Source organism: Natrix helvetica (genome assembly GCF_964273705.1).
Source record: "Natrix helvetica genome assembly, chromosome: 11".
Taxonomy (NCBI): domain Eukaryota; kingdom Metazoa; phylum Chordata; class Lepidosauria; order Squamata; family Natricidae; genus Natrix; species Natrix helvetica.
Genome location: NC_138562.1, coordinates 7010957 through 7037720, shown reverse-complemented (window position 1 = coordinate 7037720; position 26764 = coordinate 7010957). Strand labels below are relative to the sequence as shown.

The window sequence follows — 26764 nt, the reverse complement described above, 5'->3', positions numbered from 1 at the left end:
GAAGGAGGCTTAGCAGAAGCACCTCACTGAGGACTACCAGCATAGGCTTTCCAAGCAGAGGGAAGACCTGCGGAAGTGCGAGGCCAAGTACTATTCTAACTGGAGGCTCAGCGGGCTGAGATGGTCAGCCAGTTCCAGGCCATGATGCAGTCCCACTAGAACGAGGCCCTCCAGCTCTTCGCCACCAGCGGCACTTCCCTCCAGCCAAAGCCCAGCACCAGGAGGCCGAAGCAGACCCCAAGTCAGAATTTCTGCCCCCCTCCGACCCGCACAAAAAGACCCCAAAGGGGGAGACTCTCTGCAGCAACACAAACGTCCGTTGCACATATCTGGCCCGGGGGCCATAGTTTGAGGACCCCTGATTTAGTGCAATATAAAAAAATGCAAATATTTTTTCTGCGAACCACCAAAATTTTCTCACGGAGCACCAGTTGGTCACCGCTGATCCAGATTGACAACAAACGGGTATTTTAAAGATTAGTCACTCCATTTTTTAAAATATTTTGTGAAAGCACTGGGATTCTATGGTGCAGAAACCCCACATTTATCTTGTGTGCTTGGTATTCTATCTCATTCAATCCATCTGAAATTGGTTTGTCTTCATCCCTTGCCTTGCCACTCCTCTTGTAAAGGGTGATCCTGGATCCACAATGGTTGTATATCTCTGATGGCGAACCTATGGCACGCATGCCATAGGTGGCACGCGGAGCCCTCTCTGCGGGCACATGAGTTGTCACCACAACTCAGTTCTACCGGGCATGTGCAGTTGATTTTCAGGTCTCTGCTGCACATGCGGGAGATTCACATCCATTCGCCGGGAGGGGGCAGGGGGGTCACATGTGCATGCACGAGGAAAAGGAGGAAGCGTGTAGAGGCGTACACATGTGTAGAGAGGGTGGTGCGCCTGGGTGTGTCACACACGCATTGCATTATGGGTGTAATCATGCACATGTGTCATGTCATACGTGTACTTTCGGCACAGGAGGTCAAAAAAATTAGCCATCTCTGTTATATACACTGCCTCAGAGTTGCTATGATGTGCTGTTTTTTTCACTTGCTTTGCACAGGTCCCCCTGGCACGAAAGGTTCACAAGGGATCCCAGGGCGTTTTGGCCTGCCTGGTTCTCCTGGATCACCTGGACTGAAGGGAGACAAGGGGGATCCTGGTATATCAGGCATTGGCATTCCGGGTCCTCCTGGCCCCAAGGTAGGTTGCCCAATATCCTTTCCAGAGGCACTGTAGAGAACCTTTTCATAATCATGGACAAGGTTGCCCTGTGCTACTCTCAAGGCACTAAGACGCTGAGCTTGTCGATCAGAAAAGGTCGGCTGTTCAGCGGTTCAAATCCCTAGCGTCGCGTAACGGAGCGAGCTCCCGTGACTTGTCCCAGCTTCTGCCAACCTAGAAGTTCGAAAGCACGTAAAAAATGCAAGTAGACAAAGAGGAAGCACCTTTGGTGGGAAGGGAACAGTGTTCGATGTGCTTTTGGCATTTAGTCATGCCGGACACATGGCCACGGAGACGTCTTCGGACAACGCTGGCTCTTTGGCTTTGAAACAGAGATGAGCACTGCCCCCTAGAGTCGGGAATGACTAGCACGTATGTGTGAGGGGAACCTTTACCTTTACTCTTAAGACACCCCAAGAGTGCTCTTCCAATAGGCAACTGTTTTTTTTTTCCTTCAAAACCTTGTGCTTTTCATGCAAGAAGTTTCTTCAACTTCTAGATTTTCCTTTCTTAGAAAAAAAATGCTGTGTTTTTTTACCCCAGGGTGAAAGTGGACTGCCTGGCTACCCTGGTTCTCCAGGCCCTAAAGGATCTCTTGGAAATCCAGGGTTGTCTGGCTCGCCAGGTTCTCAGGGACCAAAAGGTGAACCTGGCCTTCCTGGATTCCCAGGTAATTGATTTCACATGGCTCGTTTTTCTTCTCTTTTCTTCTTCTTTTGCTTCTGAAACAGATAATTCCTCCAGAGCTTACCATATTTTTTGGAGTATAAAACGCTCCAAAGTATAACATGCACCTAGCTTTTGGGGAGGAAAACAAGAAAAAAAAATTGCCTCTGCTCCCAGCAATTTGCCTCCTTGCAGCAAAAAGCAAACAGCCCATTTCAGTTTCAGCAAGAGCCTGATTAGCGCAAGCAGCTGATTGTCAGGCCTCCCGATGATCAGCTGTTTCAGGCTGCAGGGATTGCCATAGCCTATTGCCGCCTCTGCGCACCCCGTTTTCGGCCGCCATGTTCTGGGCAACGGGGATCAAAATGGGCATAAAATGGGGCATGGGGAGGCCAAAAATGGGGTTCGTGGAGGCAGCAATAGGTAATGGCAATCCCTGCAGCCTGAAACAGCTGATCGTCAGGAGGCCAATCCAACCTGCAATCAGCTTTTTGTGCTAATCAGGCTGTGCTGAAACTGAAACAAGCTGTTTACCTTTTGCTGCAAGGAGGCAAATTGCTGGGAGGCAGAGGCCAAAGGGTGGGGGCCGCTGAGTGGGTGGGGCTACATTCGATGTATAAGATGCACCCAAATTTTCACCCTATTATAGGGGAGGAAAAGTGTGTCTTATACGCCAAAAAATAGGGTATATTAATTGTGAAGGTTTCTATCCATCTCCTGTCCTCCAGATGTGCTGGGTTCCTACAGATTTGGGACTCATATCTACATGGCCTTCAATTGGAAAAGCCTTTCATGAAATGAGGGGAAATAAAGCAGTTATAGAGAAGCAGGTCCTCTCAATAGGGAGTCCTTGACTTCATTCATTGGCATCCTTCAGTCTCAAAAGACGATGGTGTCACGCTCTGGAAAGAGGTCAAAGCTGGAGTCTCCTCTCCAGAGCACGAGGCCTGGGTAGATTAATATGGAGGATAGACTGTTACCCAAGCAGCAGATTCTCCCCTCTCCATGTTGCTGAAATGGTCCAATGGATGGCAGAGCCAATACTATTAGTTCCAGTTGCATCGCAGGAGCTACCAGAACGTGGTTGTACACAGTCACGAACTGCCTCCGGGACTCCGGCTCTGGATTTTGCCTGGAGGTTGACTCCCGAAGCCTTTTCCAGTAGTGGATGTAGCCACAAGGCAGTGGAGGTTTGGAATCAGAGTTTCCCTTCTCCTAGAAGATGGCTCTGCCGCTTTATCAGCCGTTGGGGCGTAGAGCCCTCTTCCGCCTTCAAAACCCTGGACCGTCTTCTCCTGTAACCCTGGAAAGGGGCCCTTACGAGGTGCTCCCAGCCGGGCCAGCTGGACCAAGGTTTTTTAAGGAGGTGTTACTCCTCACTCACTCACCCTTTGTCCTGGCTTGTGACAGGCAGAGCCCGGCTTCCCACACATTGGGCCCAGGATGGCGGGTTTAGTCCTTGACTTACAACCGTTCATTTAGTGTCTGTTCAAAGTTACAATGGCACTGAAAGAAGTGACATGACCATTTTTCATACTTACGTCCATTGCAGCATCCCCATGGTCCCCTTATCAAAATTTGGACGCTTGGCAACTGGTTCATGTCTATGACACTTGAGTATCCCAGGGTTGTGGGATCCCCTTTGCAGCCTTCTGATAAGCAAATTCAAGAGAGAACCCGGGTTCATTCAAAAGCTGGGTTAGTAACCTAGCAGCTGCAGTGTTTTCACTTAACAACGGTGGCAAATGGAGCAAAACTCACTTAACAACCATCTTGTTTAACAACAGACAATTTGGGCTTACTTGGGGTCCTACGTTGAAGACTACCTGTATTTCTTTTTTTACTGTGTCAATTGCCCCATCATTTTAAATGTTTCCGTTTTGCTTGACAGTCCAATGGCTGAGCTGAAAAGTATACTTCTGCTAGTTTCCTTTCTCTAAAAATTTAATCTCTTTCTTGAAAGCCAATGTTGCATTTCTTTCTTGCTCTGAACTTCAAAAGCCTTCTGGAGTAGTTTATGGAAGTTTAAAACCAGACAGGCCCATTTCCAAGGGTTTTTTTTGTTCCTCAAAAGACAAGAGAAGGGATACGGAAGGAAAAAGAACAGAAAACCTATTCAGATTTTACAAATTGCGTCATGGCCAGCTGTGATGGCAACAGACTGCTTTGGAATCAAAAAGATTGTTTTAATGGAAGGAAGCGAGGGACGTCCACATGTAAGAGAGAGGTTCCTGGATAGTCCATCTTCATTTGGCTTGACAACTAAAATCTGGCTTATTTAACAAACACCATAAATTGAGAATAGGCCCAGCTGATTTAACTGGGCCTCCTTTTCTCTTTGCTTCTAATCGCAGAAGATTCTTCTTCATTTTTTTCACTTCATTTGATCACTGATGATGTTACCTAGTTTGGTTGTTTTCTTGCTGATGTTTCATTACCAATCTCAGAGAGCAGCAAGGAACCACATCGTTCAACCTTGTGGTACAAATATTCTCTTCTATCCATATTTCTGTCTTTCCAGTTCAGGGATGTTGATGCCTCCTGAAGTTGTGTTGTGCTTCCTTCAGATTATGCTTTTGGTTTCACAGGGACACCAGGCATTTCAGGACCAAAAGGTCTTGATGGACCTCCAGGAAACCCAGGTGTTCCAGGGCCACCTGGACCTCCAGGTAAGTACTGAAAAACATCAAATTGGGAAAGGTTTGTTTGGTTGATTGGCTTGTCTTGAACTACTTTAAACGCTTTTGATTTAGTACAGTGATTCTCAATGACAGGTTTCCCAAAAAATGCCCTAATCGATTCATGAATCTCAGGCCAAACTTCAAAAGAAAATTAGTCATTTATTAGGAGCATTTGTTTTGGAAAGATCTTTTTGCAGTCAGACTTTAGCCTTATTTGAATTATACCTGAACTTTACCCCTGTTCCTTCCTTCCCCTCTGTCTGCATCATAAATCACATTCCCCAATGAGGTATACACCCCTCCCAAGTCTGCTGCCGTAATCTGAGATCCGACTCTAGCTGAAAGTATGCGTGGAATGCGCTCCCCCCCCTTTCCTCACCATGGCAACTTTAGGAGTTGACATTCGGCTCCCCTCACTTTCCAAAAGCAACCTGTGATCCACAGACCTCTGGGAAGCCATGATGTTGTCACATGGGGGGGTCCACAAAGGCTTGAAAAAAGGTCATGATTTAAATCTTTGGGGTCCACCACAAAAGGTGTTTAAAGAGGCCCATGATGAAGAAAATGTTGAGAACCACTGAGGAGGAGAAGGTTTAGGTCACACCTTCCATTCTTCCAAGTGAAATCAGGTTCAAGGGACAATGCTGCTTAAATCTTGACTCTTTGCCATTCCTTTTTTCGATCTAGCATAGCTTCTAAAATAATTCATTAGGATCTCCCTCCCAGCCCCCATGCAATCAATCAAGCCACCATCCTGCAGTGGATATCTGAAATCAGCAATTCAGTCCATCCACAGTGGCTACCATTGAGCATCATGTTAAGCCAGAAAGTATCATTTACACATCCCAATTCACCCATACATGTTGTGCCATATATACATATTGTGTTAGGTTTGTGTGTCCCCCATCTCATCCATAGGTGACTCTGGGTGGCTTACAAAATGGTGGGAAGAAGGCAGTAGTTTTCAGATTTGGTACATTAGGTAGCCTTTAGGTTTGCTAAGTTAGATTAGGTAGTCTTGGTTGGCTGGGTTGGTTTGGTTAGATTAGGTTTAGGTTAGATTAAGTTGATTAGATAGTCTTTAGGTTTGTTAGGTTAAGTTGGGTTAGATTAGGTTATGTTGGGTTAGGTTAGGTAAGGTAGTCTTTTGGTTTGCTGGTGTCAACTTGTAAAGCGTTGCCATGACTATTATCAGGTTGGCATTCGAGGGAGGATTACCCTTACCTTCGATCAGAGTTGGATCTTATGTTTCTACAACTTAGTTCGTGAATATGATATGGGGGTAAAGTTCAAACGCAATTAAGCAAAAGCCAGTTTAGGCTCCACGGGAGATCAAGCCAAGATGTTGATCCTAATAAATGAATGTTTTTTGTTTGAACTTTGTTTCGAGGCTCGTAAATTAATTAGGTCATCTCTTGGGAACTTCACAGGTGGATTGGTTTGGTTAGGTTGGTTAGGTTGACTTTAGGTTTGCAACTTATTCTCTAAATTAGAGATCCTAGTTTGCAGAGAACAGCATTAGCTTGCTTGATATAAACCTGGGCTGGGATTGAGTTTGTGAATGGTGGGTGGTCCTTACTGTTTGTGGAGAATTCTGCCTACAGCAGGGGTGTAGCTTAGAGTGGACAACCTAATCTACATCTTCATGAGTATCTACATAAAGTGGTAGCAGCAAGAGCAAACACAAACCACATTTCATCATTGGTACCTAATTGTGGCTAGCTGTACATCTTCTCTTATGTGAAATTTCTCAATTTCTCCTTTCCTAAAATGTTTAAGAAGAACCGCTGAAGGGGTCATCTCTGTGATAGGTGAACAATTCCAGTGCTAAATCAGGTCTGTAGAAACACGGGGAATTGTTTTTCTCTGCATTTATGAATTGCATTAGAAATGGTAGTATTTACAGTAGGCGGATCTTTGGATTGCTTTTCTAGAGCATCAAGAGAATTCATTGCTGGCAATTCTCCTCTTCTCGTGTCTTAGGTGAATTTGGTCGCCCTGGCTCTCCAGGCCTCCTGGGGGAAAAAGGACAACCTGGCCGAGATGGCATCCCTGGGCCATCAGGGCAGAAAGGAGAACCAGGTGAGTCTCCTTTTCTTCTGCTTGATGCTTTCCTTTTCCTTTTGCGTCACTATAATGACAATGAATCCATCGGTTGAAACGTTGATGTGTTTTGGCAAAGATGGCATTCAGAGATCCATAACATGAAATTGCATTGTTAACTTTGCCATTGTGGTTGTGTTCTTTCAGGTCAACCAGGATTTGGACTTCCCGGACCTCCAGGCCTCCCAGGACTCGCAGGCAAAGACTTAATTTTATTCATTAGTGAAAAAGAAAGCTTATTGTTTCATAATAGATCTCAGAATTGGGTACCAAGTGAGGAAAAACAGCTAGAACTGATGGATCATCATCTAGAACAGTCACCAACCTTTCAGACTGCAGGAACCACTAAATTCATAATTTTAAATCCCACGGACCACTAATACGTTTTTTTAAAAAGATGAATAGTATTTAGTGCAATATAAAATGCAAATAATTTTTCTGTGGGCCACCAAAATGTTCTTGTGGTCCACCAGTGGTCCACTGGTTGGTGACTGCTGATACAGATGATTGCTTCAGTTTGGAGACAGGAATGCAGCTGACATTTAGACATGGGAGGGCAAGTGTTGCAAATTCTGAAAACCTCAGAGTACCTTTAAGCAGGCCTTCTGAGATTGGCAATATTAAGGAACCTGTTGATGCCCAGTGGAACATCACCAAATCTCTTAATATTGCAAATCTCAGAATGCCTGGTTAAAAACCACGTTGGCTGCAAACCTTAAGGAGATATATATACCCAAAATATCGGGAAGGTCCATCCAGACGTCTTGCCTTCAGAAGTGGTGGGTGCTGCATAAGTGGAGGCTTTGAAGAAGAGATTGGACAGCCATTTATCTGAAATAGTGTAGGGCATGTGCCAAAGATGGCACGCAGAGCCCTCTCTGTGGGCACATGCACCATCGCCAGCTACTCTTCTGGATTCTCGCATGCAAGCCAGTTGGTCTTCATGCGTGTTAGAGCACCAGAAAACTGCCTGGAAAATGGCATTTTCAGGACATTTTCCAGGCTGTTTGGGGGGCCATTTTCAGGACATTTTTCAGGTCAAAAATGGCCTGAAAAGGGTCCCAAAACAGCCAAAAAATAGGCATGCGCATATCGGCCAGCTGGTCAGGTTTCCAGCGCACATACATGTGCATGCATGTGCGTTTGGGCGCTCGGTGCTGAAAAGGTTCGCCAATGACTGATATAGGGTCTCCTGCTTGAAGTTGGGAGTTGGACTAGAGGATGTCCAAGTTTCCTTCCAACTCTGCCATTCTGAAATATGTACCTACAATTTGCATCTAGCCATCTAGGAGACTTTGCTATCTAATGAATAAATTGTTTACTTTTGATTCATATCAACTCGTTTCAAGGCCCATTTTAAATTGTGGGCCACAAATATAAAAACTCCTCATGTATCAAGTAAGATGAAAATAACAGGAGCAGCGACATTTGAAGGATGGTTTTGGATGTTCCTGGCCTTTTTGAGAAGGCTGACAGATGGGAGCTACTGGGAGGGAGATACCAGAAAATAATTGGGTATCAGTTTCTCAGTTTGTATCATCATGTGAAGTCTTGATACCACTTTATAATGCCTTGGTAAGGCCGCACTTGGAATACTGCATTCGGTGTTGGTCGCCACGATGTAGGAAAGATGTGGAGACTCTAGAAAGAGTGCAGAGAAGAGCAACAAAGATGATTAGGACTGGAAACTAAAACATATGAAGAACGGTTGCAGGAACTGGGTATGTCTAGTTTAATAGAACGAAGGACTAGGGGAGACAGGATAGCAGTGCTCCAATATCTCAGAGGCTGCCACAAAGAAGAGGGAGTCAAACTATTCTCCAAAGCACCTGAGGGCAGGACAAGAATCAATGGGTGGAAACTAATCAAGGAGAGAAGCAACTTAGAGCTGAGGAGAAATTTCCTGACAGTGAGAACAATTAATCAGTGGAACAGAAATTGCCTCCAGAAGTTGTGAATGCCTCAACACTGGAAGTCTTTAAGAAGATGTTGGATAGCCATTTGTCTGAAGTAGTGTAGGGTTTCCAGCCTAGGCAGAGGGGTTGGACTAGAAGACCTCCAAGGTTCCTTCCAACTCTGCTATGGTATTGTATTGTATTGTATTGTATCTAATGCTCTGGGGTTTTGTAGCATCTCTCTCTCTCTCTTTCAACAGAACTTGAAAGGTCTTTGTTGAATGCTGATTCCTTTACATACCTCTCTCCTTCTTTGTTTTAACAAATAGGTCAAAAGGGAGATTCAGGCTTCTCTGGACCCCCAGGGCCTCCAGGATCCCCTGGTTTAAAAGGAGAAATGGGTGCCAAGGGATTTCCTGGCCTTCAGGGTTTAGAAGGTCCTCCAGGACTTCCTGGGCCACCATCAGAAGGACCTAAGGGTAGTCCTGGGCCACCAGGCATACCAGGACGGCCAGGTAAGAAAAAGAAGGTTTATACACTGGATATTTTGCTGGCAGGTTATTGGCTTATTGGGCTCTCGTTTTGATCAGCCCTTTGCAGACTGAAGCTTTGGATGATCTGACCAGACTTTCTAATATTCAGTGCCTTTGAGACATGGTTAAGTTATCCTGAAAAAGACACGCATGACCCATGTCAAGAGACAACGATAGAACCTGCTGATCGCCTGCCAGCAAAACTTCCTCAATTTTAAATGGGCTCTGCATGTGATCACAGCACTCATCAAGCCAAGCACCCCAATCAACCTTAATAGCATCTGCCCAGACTGCCTGTACCCTGATGCCACCTGATCAGGACATTCATCTTGTGCACTGAATGATAATTCACACTGCTCGTAGGACCATTGGAAACCAAATTCATGTTAGCAAGCACCGCATGTTCCGTTTTCATCATTTGTTCCTCCTTGTTTGGGTTATGCTCATCGTGAATGCTTGTTCTTACCCCACCGTGTCCTCCATTCCAGCAGGCGCAACGCATCCCATCTCATCTTCATGCTGTCACCGTCCGGCTTGTTTGTTTGTGGTTCCTACATATAAGTGATAACGTTAAAGAAATGCCACTGAGTTGTTACTGGTATCTGATAAAATTTGCCTGACATCGTGGAACGATGTTTGGCAAGTTTAGAGAAAGTGCTTTAACTTGTATGCTATTTTGATGTGTCCCACAGTCCTGTTCTGGAATTCTTTAGCAATAGGACAACTGAGTGATTAGAATAGCCATTGTAGATGATTCAGGGTTATTTAGACTGGCCTTTAATTCAGGGAACTCCAAACTTGGCAACTTCAAGATTTGTGGATTTCAACTCCCACAATTCCTCAGCCAGCATTGTTCCCTGAGGAATTCTGGGAGTTGAAATCCACAAGCCTTAAAGGTTGCCAAGTTTGCAGACCCTGCTGTAATTGACACTTTTTTTTGTACACTTTCTGACAGTTGGTAACACTTAATTAGTGATGACGCTTTATGATAATAAGAAGATGCATTTTAATCGTAGGTCAACCTGGACAAAATGTTGTGACATCTTGAACACCAAAATGATAGAGTGACTTCATAACGGATTGGGCATGGTTAGAAAATCTTGTCTCTTACTAATACATAAATAAGTTGTTTGTGGGATTTATATTCCACCATTCTCCTGATTGATGTTATTCAAGGTGGCTCACAAGTTAAGAATTTAATTATAACATCTAAGTAAGATGTCCTTTAAGTCAGGGGGCCCCAACCCCCAGCCCATGGACTGGCACCGGGCTATGGCATGCCCGAAACCAATCCATGCAAACAGGACCCATCACAAGAGTCCCACTGATGTCCCACACCTGACTCATCTCAAGACCCGTCCTGTAGAAACCCACTACTGGTGTTGTAGTGTGCGAAGCCTGGCTGCAACTGTGAAGAAGTAGGGCAGTTCATTCTCCCCGCCCCACATCCCTACCCTAGCTTAATTTTTACCTGTGCACCCTGGAGTGGGCAGGGTCTTAATTAGGGCTTATTTTAGGGGCCAGGGCTTATATTGGGCACACATATAAAACTCAAGCTAGGACTTACTTTTGGGGTAGGTCATATTTTTGGGGAAACCCTGGTAGTAGCATTGGGAGAAGACTAAATTAGATGAAGATGCTGTCACTTTAGATTGTGACTAAGAGGCAGTGCTAGTAATGGCCCTGTGGCATTGTTTCCATCACCTTTGTTTTCACTGCATGTAGAATGTAGGAATTCATCTCTTGCTACCAAGCATCCGCCATTGGGTGAAGACCAAACTATTGTTATGAGTAAAAGGAAATTCAATTGGTCTGTGGTTGACGGAATCAACCCCTGGAATGTAACTCAATAATGATTGGACAAGAAAGCAGTGGCAACCGCGAAGAAACAGAGCTAGATACATGGAACAATCTATTTTGTTGACGGCGATTGTCAGTCCTTGGTTGGAGGGTTGCAATTTTGGCTGACTTCTTGCAGCTAGTCCTCACGTGGAGATGCTTTTGATATATAGGTAGTTCTCGGCTTACAACCATAACTGGAACCAGGCGTTCTGTTGCTTGTTAAGTAAGTTGAGCCCAATTTTATGACATGGTTTTTAACCAGGAATCGCTGCACTTGTAGATTCATGTGGTCATTAAGAGAATGCAGTTTCTCCCCTCCCCCCCCCATTGATTTTGCTTGTGGGAATATGCAGATGGTGATCACATGACCACTGTTAATACCAAGCACCGAAATCTTGTTCCTCTGACTTTTGGGAGGTGGGGAGTGTTTCTGTGACAATCTTAAGTGCCAGAACCAGTTGCAACTTTTTCAACTTGTCACCTTATTTTCTATTTTTTAAACCTTTATTGAAAATTAAAAACTTTAAAATAGTAACTGTGAAAAGGGATCTTGGAGTCCAAGTGGACAACCATTTAAATAGAAGCCGGTCATGTGCAGCAGCTGCCAAAAAAGCCAACACAGTTCTAGGCTGCATCAACAGAGGGAGAGAATCAAGATCACGTGAAGGGTTAATATCGCTTTATAAGGCCTTTCGTAAGGCCACGCCTGGAATCCTGCATTCAGTTTTGGTCACCACGATGTAGAAAAGATGTGGAGACTCTAGAAAGAGTGCAGAGAAGAGCAACAAAGATGATTAGGGGACTGGAGGCTAAAACATATGAAGAACGGTTGCAGGAACTGGGTATGTCTAGTTTAATAGAAAGAAGGACTAGGGGAGACATGATAGCAGTCTTCCAATATCTCAGGGGTTGCCACAAAGAAGAGGGAGTCAAGCTATTCTCCAAGGCACCTGAGGGTAGAACAAGAAGCAATGGGTGGAAACTAATCAAGGAGAGAAGCAACTTAGAACTGAGGAGAAATTTCCTAACAGTTAGAACAATTAATCAGTGGAACAACTTGCCTCCAGAAGTTGTGAATGCCCCAACACTGGAAGTCTTTAAGAAGATGTTGGATAGCCATTTGTCTGAAACGGGATAGGGCTTCCTGCCTAGGCAGGGGGTTGGACTAGAAGACCTCCAAGGTCCCTTCCAACTCTGCTATTGTATTGTAAAATACAAATCCCTTTAAAAATAAGTTTTGTATAAGTTACAATCCTTTCTGACAGTACTAACATAAGCCATTTGTTATTCAAACACCTTTTTATACATTCCTAATCATTCCTATATCTATACATCTATGTTTTCAACTTGTAACTTTGACTGGTCACCAAAGAAATGGTTGTAAGTTGAGGACCACGTGGAATAACGTGCAGTTATTCCAGACAGCATCCCGTGAGCAGCCTAAATATTTTTTCCCCTTGGGGTTCAGGCTTCCACTGTAAAAATAATTCATTCATTCATTAATTTTTGATCATGATGACAGTTTGGTATACCCATGGCATTTTTTAAAACGAGAAATGTAGATGAATCGTTGTGAAAACGTATCGGTTTGTTTATGTGTCTAACGATATTGATATTTTTCTTTGTAATGATGGCCTGGGTGAACTTTTGATCACCTCCTTCCACAGGTGCCACAGGTTAGCGCATTAACTCTAGAGTAATACGATTTTGCATGACATTAAATGTATGTTTTGGATAAAGATGCTTTCTCCGCCAGAATGGGTATGCCAAGTCATCAATCTATCCTATATGTACAGTGAGGCAAAGGCAGAGGTTTGATTGAGAAACACCATTAAAATTGAAAGAAAAAAGATTAGGGTCTAACTCTAAATTTGTACGAAAGTCTCACACTTTGCCCGCTTTTTTAAAAAAAAAATAGATGTGGCGTTTGTTTACTCCGCAAATTGCAAGGATCGTGACCCAGTTGAAAATAAAGCATGTTTGCTTACCATTTATAACCATCTTGTTTTGGTAGAATCAATGATGCTATCGGTATGATCAAATTTGCCATAACATAAGCGATAACAGTGCTGGCTGTTTGGCTTTAAAACGGAGATGAGCACTGCCCCCTGGAGTCGGGAATGACTAGCACATATGTGCGAGGGGAATCTTTACCTTTAAGCTATAAACCCAAAGGTGCTTTTTCAAGAGGCAACTGGAGTTTCTGGTCTTTCTTTAAGACATTTCACTTCTCATCCAAGAAGCTCAAGCAAGGAAGACCATTTGCCTCCTGAAAAAGCACCTTTGGGACAACCGTGGCCTGGATGACTGAGGATCTCCATAGAGGTAAGCAATAAACATGATTTATTAGCATTGGGAATCACATACTGTATGCCTTTGCACTGCAATTGTTTGTTTATACTGAGAGTCCCGTTTGGACAAGGCTGTAATAAAATGGATCTGTCCTTTTGTAAGTTTACCTTGGAGTAAATCCCTATGGACGCAGCAGATCAGTGGCTAAGACCCTGAGCTTGTCGATCCGAAAGGTCGACAGTTCGGCAGTTCAAATCCCTAGCGCCACATAACAGAGTGAGCTCCCGTTCCTTGTCCCAGCTTCTGCCAACCTAGCAGTTCGAAAGCATGTAAAAATGCAAGTAGAAAAAATATGGACCATCTTTGGTGGGAAGGTAACAGTATTCTATGTACCTTCGGCATTGAGTCATTCCGGCCACATGACCACAGAGACATCTTTGGACAGCGCTGGCTCTTCAGCTTTGAAACGGAGATGAGCACTGCCCCCTAGAGTCGGGAACGACTAGCACATATGTGCGAGGGGAACCTTTACCTTTATTTTTAAATCCCTATTGAATTCAGACTCAATTTTGGGTAAAAAAAAAAAGCAGAGCGTTTAGCTCTAAGAAGGTTTTAGCTTCAATGTATGTTTTCTAATTGCAACTATGGTAGATTTTTTTCTTGTAGTAAGAAAATGTTGATGAGACAAAATCGTATTGTGTGTGTATATTTCTGTAACACAAAGTTGACTTGGCATACACATTTGTATGAAATGGAGTAAAAAGAAATAATGAAAGTTTTGCTAAGATAACTTTTCAGAAACAAATCCTCATGAGCACAGCCATAGAAAAGTTCTGAATCTAAATGTTACTTAAATAGAGCAATCAACTGTGGCTCATTAAAAGTGCAGTTTAATTAATAGGAAAAAGGAAATGGAAAATGGTGAAGCAACAAAGATTGGTTATTTTCTCTTTGTGTATCTTGAAAAGGCTTAGCAAAACTTGGATTCTGTTTTGCAATAGAAAGTTTTGGTTAGTCTAATCCAGTGTTTCTCAAACTTGGCGACTTTAAGTCCTGTGGACTTCAACTCCCAGAATTCCCCAGCCAGCATAGCTGGCTGGGGAATTCTGGGAGTTGAAGTCCACAGGACTTAAAGTCGCCAAGTTTGAGAAACACTGACTCTAATCTTTTGTTTAGCATTAATATAGAATGATCAACCAAGAATGCAGAGAAACAAGTCAGATGAAAACTTATGCATATGTATTTCCTAATTTATTGTTGATAAATTGCATGGATTCTTTATATTTTTGTGAATATTTCACTGACAGTAAACTGTGAGTATCAACTCCATGTCCCTTTATCCTTTATCAACTATTTTGGAGAAGGTCAAGATAGATATCATAAACCTATTACAGAAACAATCAGCAGCTATGTTTTAAGTATTAAAAGAAGTACATAGTAAATATACCTTTGCATTATATTCAAGTGTTTTAATAATAGTATTGATAATAGCTTCACTATTAGTGTCACTAGCAGGATTAATTAACACAGGCAAAAGGGACATTATCTTTGAATTGAGCTGGAATCCTATGATGATTTTTTTTTTTTTTGGCAAATAAAGTAGTTTTTGAGAATTTTTTTAAATTTTGCAGCCTAGCCTACAAGCCAGGTGACCGTCCTTAGTCACGTTCTGCCTTATGGTGCTTAGCATAAATAAAATTTGGTTAATCCCACTCAGGATGATTACAAGAGAAATTACCTGACCTCTTGTCTTAATGGCAATGCAAAAGAAATTGCTTTTAGTTCAAATCTGCAAGACGGTTTAGGCGTCATAAAATGAACCTTTCCTTCCGAGAGCCTCAAAAATAGTGGCCCTGTTAAGATCCTTTCTTATACCCCAATGAATCATACAGTCTTGGAGAACTTAGATAACCGTTTCCAAGATCACTGGGACAAGTGCAGGTAGTCCTTGACTTACAACCACAATTGAGCCCAACGTTTCTGTTGCTGTTCTGACACATTCGTTGAGTGAAATTTCCCCCATTTTTATGATCTTTCTTGCCACGCTTGTTAAGTTACTAACACGGTGATTGAGTAAACCTGGCTTCACCCTTGACTTGGCTTGCCAGATGGTCGCAAAAGGGGATCGCATGACCCCAGGATCCTGCAACCATCATAAATATGAGTCAGTTGCCAAGCGTCTGAAGTTTGATCATGTGACTATGAGGCGGCTGCTACGCTCATGTAAGAAAAATGGTCATAAGTCACTATGTTCAGTGCCATTGTAATTGGACACTAAGTGAACTGTTGTAAGTTGAGGTTTGCCTGTACCTCCAGTTGGTCTCAAGCAGGTTATCCCTTCTGCAGCCAAGTCAGTGAAATGGTCACAAAAATAGATGCCATTATTGTTTACCTGAAACTAACAGATATTGAGCCTTGCTCAGTAGAATGTCAACTAAGGTTGACTTTGACGAGTTGTAGCAGCCTTATCACCAGAATAAGTTGTATCTCTAAATTATTTTGTGTAGAAGCACATGGTGTATTTTGATGATGTGGGAGAGGGGGTTGTCTGTGCATGCACGTTTGCAATCTGTAAATACAAAATATGCTGGTGAGATGGGTTTTCTCTGTGTAGTATCAGCTTATGAATGCTAATTCTAACTAGTCGTCTTGTTTTGCACTGTTATATCTCATATCTTCCCCCTAACAACGAACATTGGCCTTTGGTGAACTCTGACCCTTCCAGGTCCTCCAGGTTAGATTCTTAACTTAGCTAGTTTGTTTGACTGTATTGGTTGCCTGACAATGTTATTTTGCTGTTAACTTAGATCCTGGTTGCATAAGATATAACAGTTAATCATGGTTTAACATTACCCCGTATTAACATAGACCTGTGTGGCCATAAAAAAAAATCCGTATCATACTTTTGTTCATATCTGATTTAAATCAGTCCATGGTTAGCTTGAACTATGCTTTATTGAACAAGCCAACTTCAAAACATCTCCTGTTTTGGGAACACAGCTGTCAGGTATGAAAGATGAGCTTCATACCTGAAGGTCCAAATAAACTGATTTATTGTTACATAGCCTATGCACAGGAATCTTCTCAACTAACAGCACCTGCTTGGAGTTAGATACGGGTCAACAGAATTCAAGAGGATTCACTTGTGGCTACATAGGGATTCCAGACTGATCCCTCTTTTAACTCCAACCCTAGGTTCTGTTGCTCCTTCTCCTACAACGGTACATTGATTCGTAATTCAGCCCACCTCCATTTTAGCCTTGTGCGTGTTATGCAAACTTTGAGAATGGGGGCATTAGGTACTTTACAACAACCCTACTTCACAAAGCTGGCTTGTTTCTGTTAACCATTGTTACAATTGAACTGAGTTGAGGTTCTGAATTCCTGTGTTGTCACTTGAAAATGTAGAACCTAAACAGCAAATCTGTTTTTTCCTAATGCTGTTGAAAAAAGATTTTTCAACTGGGATTTTTGTGTTTAATTACAACTTGAGGAGGGGGCATTGTTAAGTAGAACCTTGTGGTGTTTTAAGAATTGTGATTATACTTTTCTTATACTGTTCTTAATTTTCTTAATATTTCTGTTCACCTGGTATAACAATTTCCAGATCTTTTGTTGTTGTTATTGTTACCTTAATTTTCATCAATTTTTTGTTACCTCAATTTCCCAATTGGTATTAATTTTGCAGTCTTTAAAAGGCAATCTGAGTTTAGTGGATTATTATCCCTTGATATATGCCATCTCTTCCTTTTACTTCTATGGCTGAAAGCATTTCATGAGATCAACATTCCCTTCAATCAAACTTTTTTAAAAACCACACTAACTGGTTAATTTAAGAAAATCATATTCACGTGGCAGAAATAGCACATAAATGGCCAGCATCTTCAGGACAGGCACCCAGTTAATTCATTTAAAACAATTTTGCCCAATTCCTGCCCATCTCAGTTGAATATTATAGGAATTCAGCTCCAATGTGTCAGGAGGATATCATATTGGGAAATTCTGAATTGGTGTTTTTATAGTAGCATCTACATTCTGCCATTCTGGTAGAATGTGTTTAAAACATGAAAAGCACCGAATACTTTTATCTCAACTTTTATTGAAGATGCCAAATACCTTTTCTATGTTAAACTATTAATGATCACCTTCCATTTGTTGAAATGCCTCTGATAAGGAAGGAAGGAAGGAAGGAAGGAAGGAAGGAAGGAAGGAAGGAAGGAAGGAAGGAAGGAAGGAAGGAAGGACTAAACCAAAATGTAAAGATTGTCTCAAAGACAGGGACTGTTCTTTTCTCCTCTCCCCCATGCCCATTGTCCTTATCTTCATTGATACTATTTCATTAATAATTATTGGGGGCTGGTTAGTCCCTGTTTTTGACTGCTGATTTTAAAGAGAGGAAACCATAGATGGTTGCGTTTGTTGACCAAATAATATTAAAGTTGCTTTCATTGATATGAGAATGTCCACCAAAGATACATGTTCTTCTTCTCACCTCTGCCTGTACCAGCTCTTTACACTCTGCAAGGCCTCAGGAGATCACTTGGGTTTCCAGATTGGTGAGCCTCCCACCTTAAATCCCCTTTTATGGCAGCTCTGAACTCCCTGTGGTTTCCAGCCATAGTTTCCTATAATTCTGTAGGGATACACACAACTCTGCTTAGAGGACCCAACCTTCCTTTCCAATCCCAGGGTTTTATAAATACATCTCAAGAGGAAATAGTATGGGCCCTCCAATTTTGTATTACCACAATCCCTCTCCATGCTGGTCCCCCCCCCCCCAAAAAAAACAGTGTTCCTTCCTCCCTGGCCATTTCCCATGTAGAATAAAATTAATGAAAGAATACTTGAACGGAATGGTACAAAATGGTCAATTGAATACCATAAGAAAAGGTCAAATGTATCTTGGACAGTCGATGCTCAAAAACTAAGGCACAAAACATTATAAATTAATATAACCATAACCACCACCCCAACAGCTGGGCAGGCCCTTCCTTGGCTGGCCTTCCCCTTGAACCTAAAATGTCCCACAGACATAAAAGGGTGTGGTCTTTTAACGCAAGACCGCCCAGAGGAGAGTGCTGAATTCTAAAGAGAGTGACGTTGCGCTGACACCCCAATTCTGTGTTGCAACTTGAAGGTCTTCCTGGGCCTGAAGGACCCCGTGGACCACCCGGGATTGGAGGAGTGAAAGGAGAAAAAGGAAACCCTGGACAGATAGGTCAGCCTGGACTGCCCGGACTGAAGGGAGATCAAGGGGCACCTGGACAGTCGGTAAGTGGAAAATGGGAGAGGCGAGAACGATGGTTTCTAACACAGGGGAACCAAGAGGTGGGTGGGGGAATTCTATACCCCTTTGAGAACAAATCCCATCCACTTGGGTGATATGTCAGTCTAAGCCCAAGATGGCGAACCTACGGCACAGGTGCCCCACAGGTGGCATGCAGAACCAGCTGCTCTTCTGGGTTCGAGTACATGCCGGTCAGATGGTCTTCGCACAAAGACTAACTGGCCGGTGCACATGCGCTGCCAGAACCCGGAAGACAACAGCTGTCCGGTGCACATGCATGCTTGACCAGCTGCCTGCACGCATGCTAGAGCACGGAAACATGGGAGAGAGCAGCTGGTGACGCCGTGTGTGCGCAGTGGCCAGCTGCTCTCTTCCGGGTTCTGATGTTCTAGCGTGCACATACAATGGAACCCAGAAGAGAAGCTGGTGACGGTGCCCCGTGCACAGCAGCCAGCTGCTCTCTCCCAGGTTCCAGCACTCTGGCATACATGCGTACATGTCCACACACACGCACACACATCAGTAACGTGCAGTCAGGTGAGGCAAGTGAGGCACAGCCTCACCTCTCATCATGAAAAGAAAAAAAAATGTAAAAGGAAAAAATAAATTAAATGCTTGTATTTATCTACTGATCTGTACCATAAAGTTATTTTCCATCTAACTTCACCAGGTTTACATTATTTGGTATTAAAATTGCAGAATTTTCACGTTTACCGTTCAACTAGTCAGGCGAGAGCTGAGGTGAGGCGGAGCTCGCTGCTGCCTCACCGTGGATGACTCTGCTTAACTGTTTAAAAAAAGCGTCTAAAAAAGCGCCCTCTTCTATGAGGCAGGAGAACTGCGCGCCTCAGCTAGCCTGACTCTTTAGGCGTTTTATGATCGCTCAGCACAAGAAACACGTTCCACACATAGTTGTTGACAAAAAACACTCCATTTTTTATTATATACATCCGCTAAACTATGAAAAGCGACATACAGAGAGACAGCAATACGGTCTCATTACAGATCATGTAAAACAGTTAAGCAGAGCCATCCACGGTGAGGCAGCAGAGAGCTCAGCCTCTAAGGCTGGTACCTTATTCTTTTGCCGGAAAGGTAACTTCATAAGGCAGCAAGCAGAACAATTGTAGGATGTCTGGCTCTGAAAACAAATTAGAAGGACAGAACAACCAAGGACCTGCGTTAGGTTACGATTTTCAGAAGAATCATTTCAAATCGTTCTGTAGGATCGCCTGGTTCAGATGTTCAGCTTTCTTCTACTGCCTGGATATCACAGGTTTGCTTGGAAAGTAACAGAAGCAGAATAGGAGTCTGCGTTATTTGGATCAGAAGCAGGGAAGGTACTTCAGATATGGTGTGGGCACATTCATTGCACTTGGCAACATCTGAAAGAAGCCGACCATACATGTTTTGTTAATGAGGCAGCAACATATACTTTGCAGTGGATCTAAATGGACCTTTACCTCTACAGAGCCGGAGAGTGCCCTCCCCTAGAGGCTGAGGTGTAGATGCTCCTCTGATGGAACCCATCAAAAAATATTTTTCAAAGGATAAGCATCGAGTGTGACTGCAGTTAGGTTGATTGCAACATAATGGCTTTTCATCACAGCCATTAAGCAATATATCCTGGATTGGTGCTTCGATATCAAGGAACACCCTTGATGGCTGATGAGTACTGTATTTTTCAGAGTATAAGATAAACCTTTTTCCTCCCCAAAAGAGGGTGAAAATTTGGGTGCGTCTTATACACCAAATGTAGCCCACCCACTCGCCAACCCCCACTCTTTGGCCTCTGCCTCCCAGCAGTTTACCTCCTTGCAGCAAATGGGAAAATGGGGCTTGCAGAGGTGGCAATAGGCTATGGCAATCCCTGCAGCCTGAAACAGCTGATCATCGGGAGGCCCCTGCTGACATTGAAAGTGAAACTTGCTGTTTGCTCCACCAGGCAAATTGAACAGAGGCAGAGCAGATTTTTTTTCTTGTGCTTATCAGGCTGTTTGCTGCAAGGAGGTAAGTCAATAACTATAAATGCCTACAGAATGTTCAAATGATTAGACTTATTTTTTTAAAGACTGCTTTATTATTGTTCTAGACAGCTTAACAAAACGAAGAAGCTTTTTAAAATAAATGTTTGATCTGAAGAGACCAAGTGCTATTGTATCTTCTTTTAAATAGCAGAGAACAACATATACTTCCAGAAAGCCACATCAATTTCAAGAGCTTCTGTACAAGTATAGTCTGAAATGTAACACTACAAACACTGTATATTGTCTGTACTGTTTGCTGTTTGTTGCAAGGAGGCAAATTGCTGGGAGTCAGAGGCAGATTTTCCCCCCCTTGTTTTCCTCCCCAAAATCTAAGTGCATTTTATACTTCGGAGCGTCTTATACTCTGAAAAATACGGTACTCGTCTAACCCATATTGCTTATCCAACTTTTTTTTCATCGCTGAGGAATTCCCCATTGAATGTTCTCCTTTTGCTTTTCAACTGATGCTTTGTTTCCCTTTGAGATTCTTTGATGATGGAAATACTAACCATTGTTGTGATGACACAGGGTGAACCTGGACGCCCAGGCCTGAATGGGATGAAGGGAGACTCAGGTGTTCCCGGAGTACCAGGATTTCCAGGTATTCAGAACAATATTTGCCCTAGGCTGGTTATTTGAGATCAACCTTGGAAGATGTTCTCCATGGTTTTTTCTATTCTTTAGAACGCAGCTTGTTTGCCCTAGGTCAGCAAATCCAAACCCATAAGTTTGAGAATAACCAGGATGAATGCTTCCAACTTTCCACCCACAAATCTCAAAGAAAAAGAGTGGGAGAGTGTTTAAAATATCAGCAATTTCATTTTTAAAAATTGCATGTGTGACCTATTGTAACTGAGAAGATATTAGATGATTCCTCTTGCTTGAGGTCTATGCCCTTATGAAGGTCGAAATGATAGGGCTTCTGTCTTGCCCTTTTTTCTTAACACTTTGGCCTTTTTACTGAGATCTCTCACCAATGGGCCCCAATAAAGATGGTTAGTTAGGGGACCCATGAAGGCCATAAATTAGGCATCCCTTGGTGAGATAAGTGACATTTGAGAAATTAATGCATGCTTGATATCTCCCCTATCAGAGCTAGACGAAAAACGCATTAATGAGGAATAGAATAGAATAGAACAGAACAGAACAGAACAGAACAGAACAGAACAGAACAGAACAGAACAGAATAAATAATAGGGAAGAGAGAGTAGAGTGGAATAGAATAGAATAGAATAATAGGGAGGAGAGAACAGAATAGAACAGAACAGAACAGAATAAATAATAGGGAAGAGAGAATAGAGTAGAGTAGAATAGGATAGGATAGGATAGGATAGGATAGAATAATAGAATAATGGGGAAGCGAGAATAGAATAGAATAGAATAGAATAGAATAGAATATGGAACAGAACAGAATTCTTCATTGGTCAATGTGATCAGACACACAAGGAATTTGTCTCTGCTGCAGAAGCTCATGATATACATATCAATAGCAAGTATTGAGTAAAATCATAGGCTCTTCATGTCTACCCTGTATTAACTTGTGTGGGCTTTGGCTTTCAGGTTTGAAGGGACCTACTGGACCTTTGGGACCTTCTGGCCCTGGAGGAGACCCTGGACCCTTTGGCTCCCCAGGTAGGAATTCTGAGATTAATGTTAACCAAAGTTGGCTTCCATTGTTGCTTTCTAAGATATATTCCCATTGTTTCCTAAAAAAAAAAAAAAACCAACCCAAGATAGAATAAAATAGTTTCACAGCATAGAAAAATGGCCACATGTTACATCTGAATCAAGTGAATTCAACAGTTCTGGGGGAAAGATTTAATAAGATGGCCAGTCAGACCAAGACTTTGGCCTTGTGGATTTGGGGAATTTGAGTGAGTCAAACGTGTGATTTTAAGAGACTGTGGGAAGAGAACCATACTACTTTAGATAGCCAAAAAAAAAAAAACCCAGTCTGGAAGCATCTTTAAGTCTATCCACTTTTTATTGGAAGGCATCGGTTTTGTGAGCTACAGATTATTACTTCATCAGAGGCAATCAGTGATTCGACTAATGTGAGATTTAAATACAGGGATATAATACAGGGATATGAGTGTTCTCATAACCACCAGTTGTACGTTGATGATGTAGTTCAGAGGTTCTCAATCTTTTCTTCACCACAGGCCCCCTTTGAATACCTTTTGTGGCCATGGACTATGCCACGGACTCCCAAGATTTAAATCATAATATTTCTTCAAGCCTCCTGTGACATCGCGCCCCTCAGGGGTCCATGGACCACTGGTTGAGAACCACTGATGCAGGACATTTAGTCCAACCTGTTCCTTTCATGTAAAGGGAACTAATACGTGATTAGCAAATAATATGTGGGGTCTTATTGGAGGCCATTATTCCAGAGAAGAGATGTCAACCTTCTTTCATGATTGAAGGGCATGTCCTTGAAGAGATCATCTTCTGAAGTGGGACCTATGGTGACCAGCAGAGAGTGGGAACACCCAGTCTTTGTTTAATATCTCTGTTTTCTTCTTTTTGGCATCTTCTTCTTCCCCAGATCACACTTACAAAGCTCTGAACTAATCTCAGCCATAAGAATGTTAAAATTAGGCCAACGGTTAACATGAAATTAGCCTCCAAGCCACATTTGACTCAAGGGCTTGATGGTGAAGTTCTTGAGAAGTTCATCCAGAATCTACTCTTTCATAACTGATGCTGTTGGGTTTAGCCTTGTGCCCTGGGAAAAGTGGCAAGTTTCCAGCATTGGAAGAATGTTCACCTGGTTTCTGTCAGCCTTCTCATCTTACAGACTAAACATGCTCCATTCTTTCAACCGTTTCTCACAGGACTCATTTTTCATACCAAAAAGGTTACCTTTATCCACAGGCATTCTGGTTTGCAAAGATGGCAGCTGGCAACATTCTTCTTAAAAGTCAGGAATCTTACAGGAATCTTAGTATTTAGGCATACCAGGGGTTGTAATACAAATACATACCTATTTCCCTGGCTCAACTGATAAGGAGGAGAGCCTGTGGCTTAGTGGCTAAGACTCCTGCCTAATATATAATACAGCCCAGGTTCAAATCCCAGTAAGGGTATGGCTAGCTGATGAGAGCTAATTAGCTCGAAATAGATCTATACTAGTCTCCCTTTATTTATCAGTACAAATACAACACAAATATAAAAAGGCAACATTAAAAATAAAAATATGGTTTTCTGCCTGCATGGTCTTCTGTGATGAGCCGAAGGACAGAAAGAGGGAGTAGTGAGCTTCCTCTCATATTTAGGCATACCAGGGGTTGTAACACACACACATACATACATACATACATACATACATACATACATACATACATACATATATTCATTCGTGTTCTCTTTTTCTTTTTTTCTGTTTCACTCTCTAGCTCTTTCTCTGTCTTTTTCTCTCTGTTTCATTTTCTAGCTATCTTTCACTTTCTCTCCTTCTCTCTCTCTCTCTCTCTCTTTCACTCTCTAGCTCTATTTCATTCACGTTCTCTTTTTCTCTTTCTTTCTGTTTCACTCTCTAGCTCTTTCTCTGTCTTTTTCTCTCTGTTTCACTTCCTAGCTCTGTTTCACTTTCTCTCCCTTCCCCTCTCCCTCTCTCTCTCCTTGAACTCATTTGCTTCCTGCTTGATAAGGATTGTGCTTGTTAAAATGCAGATGTGAAATCTAAGCAACAAAAGTGAATAATCAAAAGTCTACTGGTTCCCTTCTTCTTCCCTGACTGTAATTCATAACGAACAAAGCAAGATTTTGCTATGTAGCGAAAGCAATTCTTCCAAAGCCATTGATTGGTGTGTCTGGATTTCAACATTTAGCACCTCTTATTGCAGATCCTTCCCAAATCCTTTTAGCTTAATCTGTACATGAAGTGTTGCCTCATAATCCCAGCAGTTTATTCCAGATCCAATTTTCATGGTGTCTCTTCTAGATTGAATGCAAGCAGTGTTGTACAATGAGCTTTCCACTCACAAAGTGAGCAGGCCATAGGTCAGTTTTTACCTTTTGACTGGCTATCTTGGGTTGACAAAAGCTATGGGGATTAAAAGAGTTCTGCTCCAATACAACTGTAATTTGGGGGATATTAACATAGTCCAAATGTGTTTAGGAAAATAGTCCTTGACTTACAACCACAGTTGAGGCCCAAATTTATGTTGCTAAGTGAGGCAGCCTCTAATTGAATTTTGCCCCATTTTACAACTTTGCTTCTAACAGTTGTGAGAAGTGAATCATCGCAGTTAAGTTAGTAAAAGGATGGTTAAATGAATCTGGGACATTTTGGGACGCGGTGGTTCAGTGGCTGGGATGCTGAGCTTGTTGATTGAAAGGTCGGGAGTTTGGTGGTTCGAATCCCCAGCGCTGCATAATGGAGTGAGCTCCTGTTACTTGTCCCAGCTTCTGCCAACCTAGCAGTTCGAAAGCATTTTTGAGGCTTTTTTCGGCCCGTTTTTGAGGCTTTTTTCTGGCCAGTTTTGAGGCTTTTTTCAGCCTGTTTTTCCAAAATAATTGTTCCAAAAAAGCCTAAAAATGTGCCAAAAATGCCTAAAAATGAGCCAATCAGGGCCTCCAAAACAGCCTAAGAAAAGCCTCACAAATGGGCCAAGAAACCCTCGAAAATGGATAGAAAAAAGGCTGGAAAAGGGCCAGAAAAAGGCCCCCAAAAGGGCCAAAAATGAGGTTGCAGAGGCCAAAAACCTATTTTTTTGTTTTTGTTTCCCTCTCCTAAATTTAGGTGCGTCTTATAATCCTAAAAATACGGTAGGTGTTATGCTAGATGTCATTCTTTGTTTATGATGGGTAGGACTCAAGAAGTGGAGAAATAAACGCTTCCAAGACCAACAAAATGTTAAAATAACAGAGAAAATGCAAATCTTGGACCTGGTCTAGATCAGTCGAATCCTAGTGTTGACGGAGTATAATTGGTAGCTAACATTGCTATCTGTCTTTTGTTCCAGATGTCAAGTGTATAGAAAGCAGATCATTTGGTAGAATAAGAATAGCAATAGCAGCAACTTTAGCTGTGACTCAGAAGTCCTTTCTGTAAACAGCTGGCCTTTTTTGCTCTTAGGAATCTTTCGGTAAAATTGATTATCGATGGAATTCTTTGTGGGCATATTATATATATATATATATATATATATATATATATATATATATATATATATATATATATATATATATATATATATATATATATATATATATATATATATATATATATATATATATATATATATATATATATATATATATATATATATATATATATATATATATATATATATATATATATATATATATATATATATCAGACCTAGTTATCTGCGGGATCGTATCCTGCCCCATACATCCCTTCGGCCGATTCGCTCTCACAGAGAGGGACTCCTCCGGATGTCGTCCACTAGGCAATGCCAGCGGGCGACGCCCAGGAGTAGGGCCTTCTCTGTGATGGGCCCGACCCTTTGGAATGACCTCCCCCCAGATATCAGGACTATCACCGACCTCCGCTCCTTCCGTAAGAAACTAAAGACCCACCTGTTCAATTTATCCGGCCTGGCCTAATTCCTAATTCCCAATTTTAGTTCCTCAAGCCTGCATTTTTTAAATTTTCTAGGGGTATGCTTTTAGTTGTTTTTAATTTAAATTTTTAATTTTTACTTTTTGTACAGTTGTATGAGGTTTAATTCATTTTTAAGGGTATAGGATATTCGTCTTTTGTATTCGTTTTAATGACACACCTGTACACCACCCCGAGTCCCTTCGGGGAGAGGGGGCGGTCTATAAATACTGAAAATAATAATAATAATAATAATAAAGATTATATATCCCTTTTTCCTTATCAGTACCAAGCAGGATATAAAGCCTAGGAGAGATAAGCCAACCTCTTCTCTAACTCGGTCTGAATAAACAGTTTTGAGACCAGGATGAGACCAATCCATCTTCTGCTGGTGGCATCTCATAATGCTAGATATTGACCCTGTTTTACTCCATCCTTTTTCACGAACCATCCAAAGGACCACCTGACTAAATGATTTAGGTTTCTCTATGTTCTCTTTATCCTAGGTCCTCCGGGGATACCTGGTTCACCTGGACAAACAATTGTGATTAAAGGTGATCAAGGGCCACCTGGTCCTTCAGGGCAGCCTGGAATGAAGGGTCTATCTGGACTCCCAGGGCCTCCAGGTTTACCAGGTA

General features: G+C 42.2%; 1 protein-coding gene across 1 annotated transcript in view; it reads left to right on the top strand.

Moving 5' to 3' along the window:
• The window catches only part of COL4A5 (collagen type IV alpha 5 chain), a 152861-nt gene that overhangs the window by 115572 nt on the left and 10525 nt on the right, over positions 1 to 26764 (top strand). Inside the window, exons 36-45 of the mRNA XM_081963970.1 lie at positions 1068 to 1207; positions 1772 to 1898; positions 4483 to 4563; positions 6559 to 6657; positions 6826 to 6876; positions 8903 to 9088; positions 18378 to 18511; positions 21083 to 21155; positions 22115 to 22186; positions 26633 to 26761. Of these exons, the coding sequence (XP_081820096.1) occupies positions 1068 to 1207; positions 1772 to 1898; positions 4483 to 4563; positions 6559 to 6657; positions 6826 to 6876; positions 8903 to 9088; positions 18378 to 18511; positions 21083 to 21155; positions 22115 to 22186; positions 26633 to 26761 (1092 nt within the window). The remainder of the gene's footprint in view (positions 1 to 1067; positions 1208 to 1771; positions 1899 to 4482; positions 4564 to 6558; positions 6658 to 6825; positions 6877 to 8902; positions 9089 to 18377; positions 18512 to 21082; positions 21156 to 22114; positions 22187 to 26632; positions 26762 to 26764) is intronic.